At 37.7% G+C, this 8,950-nt stretch overlaps 1 protein-coding gene across 1 annotated transcript in view; it reads right to left on the bottom strand.

The window, feature by feature from the left end:
- Window positions 1-6,087: 6,087 nt before the first annotated feature.
- RNF149 (ring finger protein 149) overlaps window positions 6,088-8,950 on the bottom strand; it is a 40,354-nt gene continuing 37,491 nt past the window's right edge. The window contains exon 4 of the mRNA XM_019666525.1: window positions 6,088-6,677. Within this exon, the coding sequence (XP_019522070.1) occupies window positions 6,507-6,677 (171 nt within the window). The 3' untranslated portion in view covers window positions 6,088-6,506. The remainder of the gene's footprint in view (window positions 6,678-8,950) is intronic.

Here is an 8,950-nt window from a genome sequence, read left to right as displayed (position 1 = left end):
CACTGTTTAGTTACTAAACTTATACCTCCTTCGGGGACACTGCGTTGCATAGCACTTACATGTAATCAGGATTTAATAAATGAATAGAATCATTGCCAATCATTGTTAGAGCTTAAAAGATAATAACTGAATTATGATTCAACCAAGAACACACAGGGACATGGTGCTCAAAAAATTGCCTAATGAGTAATTACAATGTGTGATGCTAAATATAGACTTAAAACAATGGAAGTGTCATTTATTAACCAATGGGTGTGGCTCTTTGGTTTATTTGCTTAAGTATATTTAAAACTAGGTAATTGATCATCAGAAATTTTTACTAAATGACCACAGGAAGTTTAAAATTTTATGGTTAAGGGTTTTTTTTAATGTTAGCAAATGAAATCAATAGCCCTAACTTTCTAACTTTATGAAACAGACTAACTACAGCTGTTGATCTACCTCCTGAATTTATTCACCTTTATATATCAAATTGCATCTCTACTTGTGAACAAATTAAGGACAAATACATGCAGGTAAGTAATAGAAACCTTTGTAAATTTTACAAATACCTGCCAAGAAAATGGGCATACTAAAGTTTTTTTCTTTTTCAGAACCGTCTGGTACGTCTTGTGTGTGTCTTTCTTCAGTCCTTGATCCGTAACAAAATTATTAACGTGCAGGACTTGTTTATAGAAGTGCAGGCCTTCTGTATCGAGTTCAGTAGGATACGAGAAGCTGCTGGCCTTTTCCGGTTGTTGAAGACACTAGATACTGGGGAAACGCCTTCTGAGACCAAAATGTCAAAATAATACCTCATCAGAACCACCCCATCCATTGTTCAGCTGGACTGTGATTTCATTTTTAAAACTGTTAAAACCCTGAGTGGGTTGCTTGGTGTAATGCATATAAACAATACTTTAGGAAAGTTTGGCTTTCCTGGATGACTTTTTCCTTTAGAAGACTTCTGGTAAGAACTTGCAGAAATATATATATCTTTTAGGTGTCTTGCTGATGGTTATCCAGAAAAAAGTATTGCAGAAAGGTAAGTGAGGTCTTTAGCACTAAACAAGCAAGGTGCCTATTTTTGTTTAAAACACAAATTACAGGCTTCTGATAAGAATGCAGTTTTCCTAAGGTTCAAATGTTACATATATTTTATGAGAGTAAATGAAGACATTCTCAAGCGTTTGTTGAATTGGCACCTGGGTGAAATCAGCTGAGTGTTTTTTAATCAAGTGGCAAACAGAAGTTTGAGCTTTGAACCCATTATACACATAGCTCTTACCTTCTCATTAAGCAGAGTTTGAACCAAAGGACATACTTGTGAGTTTATCTTTTCCTGTCATGTGTACTTCATAGACAACAGAATAAATGCATTTCTCGGGCCTCTTATAAAACTCTTAGAAGCCCTTTTCCGGGCTATAATGGCTGGTATAGTTTGTCGGTTTTTTCTTCTCCAGATGTTCATTAGTTTTTCGAGTCAGTGCTTTGGGAAGTACTGGCACCGAGGAATGGTTGTGTCAAGTTGCCGAGTGGGATCTGTACCCTTCTGCCCATGGGAGGGGCAGATGACCTGTTTGAGAAGTGGGAGAGCAAGAGGGCACCCTGTGGGCTGTTACCCCTCATTTAACTTTGGACAACAGTGCCTTACATTAAAGTTCTTTTGTATAAACTTAATCTGATGGTATTTTTTTTCTTGAAGAAATCATGAAAAATTCCTCATTTACTAAGGTATTTTCAAAGCATATACTTTACAGGGAAATAATCTGTTCAACAGGAATTATATTCCAGTTCAGTCCTCAGCAAAATTTTAAGAAAACCAGCCTAGTGGTTTTTAAAATTTTTTTACTAGTTTCAGGTGTACAAAACAACATTAGACATTTATGCCCCTCACAAAGTGATAACCCCACCAGGTCTACTACCCATCTGACACTACATCGCTATTACAATACCAGTGACTATATTCCCTATGCTGTACTTTACATCCCATGACTATACATACGTATTCTAGTTGACATTCAATATTTTTTATATTAAGTTTCATATGTGTACAGCACAGTGGTTAGGCATTTATATAATCTATGAAGTGATTCCCCTGTTAAGTCCAATACCCATCTGACACCCTATATATAGTCTTTACATTGACCATATTCCCCATACTGTATTTCAAATCCCGTGACTATTTTGTGACTATCCATTTGTACTTCCTAATCCCTTCAACTTTCTCACACATTCCCCAACCCCTCCCTTCTAGCAACAATCAGTTTATTCTTGTATCAGTACAGTAATACCTTGGTTTGCGAGCATAATTCGTTCTGGAAACAACTCATATTATTAGAAATGTTTGCTTGTCTTGCAGAACACTCGCAAACCACGTTACTCGTAATCCAAGGTTTTGCTGTATTGGGGTTTTTTTGCTCGTTTATTGTTCTTTAGATTCCACATATAAGTGAGATGATGTTATTTGTCTTTCTCCGTCTGACTTATTTCCCTTAGCTTAATATTCTCTAGGTCCATCTATGTTGTTGCAGATGGTAAGATTTCATTTTTTTTATGGCATAGTAAATACTCCATTGTATAACTGTACCACAATTTCTTTAACCAGCCATCTGTTGATGGGCACTTAGGTTGTTTCCATATCTTGGCTATTGTAAATAATGCTGCAGTGAACATAGGGGTACATATTATTTTTCAAATTAGTGTTTTGGATTTCTTTGAATAAATACCCAGGAGTGGAATTGCTGGGTCATAAGGTAGTTCTATTTTTAATTTTTTGAGGAACCTCCATACTGTTTTCCATAGGTGGCTGCACCGATTTGCAATCCCAACAGTGCATGAAGGTTCCCTTTTCTCCCCTTCCTTGCCAACACTTGTTCTTGTTGATTTATTGATACGGTCCTTCTGACAGATGTGAGGTGATCTCTCATTGTGGTTTTGCATTTGTCTGATGATTAATGACATCAGAGAAATGTCTGTTCAGGTCCTCTGCCCATTTTTTAATTGTATTGTTTGGATTTTTGGTGTTGTATGAGTTTGTTTTAAGTAAATTTTGGCTAGTAACCCCTTATCAGACATATCATTGGCAAATACCCCATTCAGTACGATGTCTTTTTGTTTTGATGGTTTCCTTTTCTGTCCAGCCTAGTGGGGNCACCATGGTACATGTAGATGGGGGAAAGAACATGGAAAATTTTAAAGAAAAAGTACTTAGTATTTTGTACAAAAGATTGTTTTTGAGGAGACCTATTTGAATTACAAAGTGTGAATGCGACTTGAATGGTAAACTACTACCTGGTGAGTTGCAGGTTGGGTCTGCCTCTTCCCATCCTGCTCCCTTCTCAGGGATTTCTCATGTTCCTCAAGTTTCTGGCCTGTGCTTTTGGGGAGAACTAGTTGATAACTAAGATTATTTTTGACTATAACATATGACAGAAAAAGAGACCTACCAAGGACCTAAGGATGTTGTTAAATCCAGACAGTATTTTGTCCAGCCAAACAGTATCCAGTCTAATTTAATGCCCAAGAGGAATCACGGGTATATTTATAAACTGTCCAGAAGCTGTTTATATTTTAATATCTTTACAATTTAAATGTAAATAGAAAAATATCAAGTCATTATGATCATGGGTTTGAGGGAAGAATTTATGAAGTTGGTTCAGTGCAGATAATTGTATAGCTATTTGTATAAAATACGTTTTTGTACGCAGGAAAGAGAAAGCTAATTTGACTTCAGAACCTCTCTCTCTTTCTCTCTTTTAAAAAATGTGGTTGTATTTAGCTCCTTGGTGAGTTGGAAAAAGACCCCAAACTTGTTTATCATATTGGCCTCACTCCAGCCAAACTCCCTGACCTGGTGGAGAACAACCCGCTGGTCGCCATAGAAATGTTGCTGAAGTTAATGCAGTCCAGCCAGATCACTGAGTACTTTTCGGTCCTGGTCAACATGGACATGTCTCTACATTCCATGGAAGTTGTAAATCGGTAAGTTTCTAAGCTTGCTCAGATGGGGGAGTATACAGATCCTGATTAAATGGCCAGGAGGGACAAACGATCAACAATTTCTTTTTTTCTGATATTGTTAGCCTGAGAATAAATAATCCGAGCCTTAATGTTCACTGTGTGTGGATTTAAAATCCACTAGTAAGAACTCAGAGGGTAGGATTTCAAATATTTAGTATTAATAGAGCATAAATGAAAATTGCTGAAATCTATATAGTTGTACAGCCTTTACCTGTACACAAATACATATGTTACATTATTTCTTGTTAGACTGACAGCTATATCATGGGAAAGTGCAGGTTTTAAGAGCTGAGAGGATTCTGGGACTTTTATCCTAGAAGTTCTCCCCCAGCCTTGTGCACTCAGTCCCCTTACTGTTGTCACTGTTGGGAAAACATAATGCATTCCCTTCTTGATGTGCTCTGTACAGTGTTTTCCCATTTTATATTATTTTCCTTACTAATATGTTTTAGGCAAATTATGAATTTAATAGGCTTGGGGGTATAGCTTGGGAGCTTCCTGTTTATTAAGCTGTTTATATATAGGGTGGCCGTTATGTCCAGGTTTGCCTGAGGTAGTCCCTGTTAGGTTTCTCATCTTGGGTTCCCTTTCATGTGGTACCGTCCTGTTTATATGGTCCTTCTGATGCTATGTGGGCAAATCCATTCTGAGTGAGGCAACGGAACCTCAATGACAGCACTTTTGAACTCTCGTTTGTAAGTTGGGGATTATTTTTTTTGTGACCTACTTGAAGTTGTACTAAAGAATGTGTCCTTTTAAGTTAGTTAATCGGCTGGTGAAAAAAACGCCTGGCTGAAAGCCAGGTGATCCCAAGTGTGTGCATAAGAGACTGTCTCCTTTTTGGGAGAAAGCATGAAGTTTTCAACGTTATTTTCTGTCACTGGCAAAACTGGGCAGCTGCTTGTTGAAAACACACTGCTTCCTTTCTGCCTTTTCCTTGTTGAAGGCCTTTCCCCTGTGTTAAGACTCACTCGTCCATGGGCTGCATTCTGTTCAAGTCCTTTGGGTTGACCGAGCTCTGAGCGCTCACTTCTGCCCCCCTTCACTACATTTCTTGGAGCAGCTATTGGTCTTTACCAGATGTTTGGCACTTAGTGCAAACTACCTGCATCTTTTTATCAGTAATTTCAAGGACAAGGTCTGCTCTCTGTGCCACGTCCTTCCCCCCGCCCCCCATCACAGTGTATCACCCTTAAGTGTGAGACACTTGTGACCCTGGCAGCCTATGGCAGTGTTTCCTTGGAGTACTGACTGGTCCACTAGTTCCTCAGCGTCTTAGGGGGAAAAAGTTCCAAAGTCAAGGAAGTTGAGAATTTCTTCTGGAAATTCATACTGTATAGTTAGCATACCATATCCTGAGCATGGAATTCCCACCCTCTTTTTTTTCCCCTTAAAACATTCCATAGAATCTTTTGAGAAATACCAGCCTCCCGCTTTGAGACTCTCAATTGCAGCCACCATACCAAATCTTTGTTACATTCCAGCCAGTCTTAACCCACCATGTTCCTGAATATGCCCTGATAATGANGGAGTCAAAACCCCTAAGAAGGAGACCCGGAAATGTGCACATGTCACAAGTCTGCTTATGAGAGTCAAATGCAAAACCCAGCTCAGCCATCAGGACGTATCTGGTCCTATGTATGACAGAAAATGAGCCTCATGTGGCTTCTTGGTGCAGCATCCTAAGCATTATTTTTTAAGTCAGAAAGTCTTGCCCTAAACCAGCCTAGAGTAAAAATTCTTTTCTATTTTAGTAATTTTCTACAGGACATGATCAACCTATACTGACTCCAATTCATTAAGCACCCAGCACACCAATGCTCTAGAAATGCCTGTATATTTAAATTATATATATATATATATATATATATATATATATATATATATATATATATATATATATATATATGTATATAGCTTTATTTGGGAAACTTTTATTTCGTAATTCTGGTATTATTCACTTCCTTCAAATTACCGAGAACTTAACCTAAAGTACTTGTATACATACTAAAGTACTTTGCAAACATAAAGCAAACATATTAACTCATGACTTGCTTCTAATAAGTGTGAAATATAATTAAAACTGATCAGACTTAAACGTATTATATTTTTGTGCACCCTTCTGCTAACAAAGGAATTCTTTTAAAAAATTATCACTATCCCGTTATTAAAAAGGAAACACAACTTCCTGTTGCTAAAATAACAAATCCTTAATGTACCAAGAGTAAGGGGAGGAATGTTTATTTTTCACAATCCCCGAAAGAACCCAAACCCAGGGTGCAAATAACAGCAAACCACTGCCGTGGCCCTCTCCTGGGGCCTTCACTAATCAACACTTCAGTTTCTTTGCTCCTTAAAAAGCCATGACAAAGATATGTAATGGGTCTCAACAGTCACCTACAGTCTCCTAAGCAAAGCAATTTTAAAGCAATAGAATACAGGAGGAGCCTTGAAGACTGGAAACATCTTTTCTAAAGGATGAGATCATACAGAGAGCCAGATCTTCATGTCCTAAAGACAAGAAACTCTTTTGCTGGAAACCTGAAGCCTGTCAAGTTATTTTTAACATCACAGGAGGTAACGAGAACATACTTGCATGGCAGAATTCTGACAACATCCTTTACTTTAAAATTTTCAATGCACACTGCACAGTTCTCAGCTTCGACATCAAGTCCCTGGAAAAAGAAGAGGAAAGAGTTTACTAGCCTGGGTAAAGCTTACTGTATCCTGGGTAAAACAACGATGAATTCTAGTCTGCATTGGTACAACCTAAAACTAAACACACAATTTCTACTTGATATTTACTTTTTACCACTATCAAGAGAATATTTAAAGAATCAGGCTGAAAAGAAAAATATTTCATTGTCTACCTAATCAGATATGAACAGTGTTTATATACTAGGCTAATGTTCATGTTTTTTCTTAAGTATTCATGTTTTAAGGGCTTTAGAAACACAAATGCCTGCTTTACTATGAAAATATTTTTCAAATATAAAACTTATAAAAAGAATGAATATCCAATAAGCTGCTTGTTTTCTGGAATCATTAAAAAAACTAGAGGGCCGGCCGAGTGGCGCATTGGTTGAGTTGGCTTGGGAAGCCAGCTCTGAGCAGCAGGGCCCTGGTTCGGATCCCACATGAGGGCCAGTGAGGCTGCACCCTCTACAGCTAAGATGGTGAACAACAGCTCGACCTGGAGCTGGGCTGCCATGAGTCGCCAGCGANCACTGGATATTTCATCCAAATGGAAACACAGCTATTCTTGAAGGTCTATTACTATTTCTTGTCTCTCTGATTCCAGCAGTGCTTGATTCAGCAAATATATCAAAGTACACAGAGGTATTTACTACACGTTTAAGGCCCAGTGTTGTCCAAGGGTCACTGATTGTTTTTTTCTTAAACATAGCTGAGCTCTCTTGGAATGCCTTTCTTGGAAAGCCTGTCCAAAGTATAAAGCTTCAATCCTGATGTTACTGAGGTCAGACCAATGATTCGCTTCAGGAAATTTTGTCATCGTGCACCCACAAAGAGAGCAAACTGCTGATGGACGCACTGCAATTCGGCCTTTTATTGTCATCATTCCTCAGTAACCATACTCTTTCAGGAAAGGCTTTGTATATTCAAGATCCCTAAAAAGGCAGCATACAAGGAATGATTACCTGCCACAGTGCTGCGTGTCCACCTCTCTTCTGGCCCGGCCCGGTTTTCTGATGGGAGACCCAGGAGCAGATAGCTGCCAGGCAGGCCGCGGCCTACATATTACATTCATGGATACAACACTGCCTCTTTCACATGTTACCTGCGAACTTTCAAAGTTAAAAAACAAACATTTTCTACATTACTTGTGAACAAACACTTCTGTGACAACCGTTAGAAGGAAAATGATCACTGCCATAAATAACTAACCTTAATCAAATCTTTCTTAGTATACTGTCTTCATTTACATTCCCCATATTCCCGGCATTTTATCAACTTGGTTTCAGCCAGAATACTGGTAATTTTTATTCTTCTTTATCACTTATTTCCATCTTAGAAAAACCTATCACGTGGAACTTTTTCCTTTTGAAGTACTGAAGAGTTTTCTGTCTTCCGCTAATTTTTTCTGCTATTAAAGACTTATGTTTCTAGAGAAGAGACTACATTTCTCCCAATCTTGTCTATTTATAACTTAGTGTTCAAACTTCTGAATTAAGGAAAGCTACATGTGAGAGCCCCTGATTAGGAAACCATTTCTGTAATTATCAAAAACAACTGACCTTGATCTGTCATAGTATTTAAAAGTTAGCTTCATTGGCTACTGGGAAGAATTGTTAATTAAAGCATTTCACCCTATTATGTTTCTTATAATACAAAGAAGCAAACAATTTACTTGGTATAGAATCAAGGACATATTTTCCTATTTGCAATGAACCACAGAAGGCAGATTTCAAAGCTAATGGCTGTTATGGAAACCTACTTTGAGGCTTTTTAAATGACATATTTTCTATTTTAGTAGCTCCTCAAACTGGATCTGGCCACCGAGTTTACTTTATTTCACTATGAGTGGTTACAATCAAAGTGTGGTAAACAGTTTGAAAGAAAATAAGCTATATGAAACTTTTTATCTTAGATACAGCTATAAGAATAAATTCTTTAAATTTTAAAAAATATATCTTGTTCAATAAACATTTATTTTTACCCACAAAATAAAGATATACACAGTAACTAGAAGCAACAAAGGACTACAATTTCAAGTTCTAAAAAAATAACTCTCCCTTATCCTCTTCAACTTCAGCCTCTTAAATGACAGAAGAGCAACTGTGGGGGTGGAGGTGGGGGGGGTATTTAATCACTTTATAAATTTAGAGTGGGCTCCAAAAGCCTTACATTAGCCTGGTCCTTTTACCTACAAGTAAGAACAGCAAACAACAAGTAAAAAGGAGAGATGATTAAATAAGGTCATGGTCAT

The sequence above is a fragment of the Hipposideros armiger genome, unplaced genomic scaffold (assembly GCF_001890085.2).
Source record: "Hipposideros armiger isolate ML-2016 unplaced genomic scaffold, ASM189008v1 scaffold_472, whole genome shotgun sequence".
Lineage (NCBI taxonomy): Eukaryota > Metazoa > Chordata > Mammalia > Chiroptera > Hipposideridae > Hipposideros > Hipposideros armiger.
This window is presented reverse-complemented; position numbering and strand designations above follow the sequence as displayed.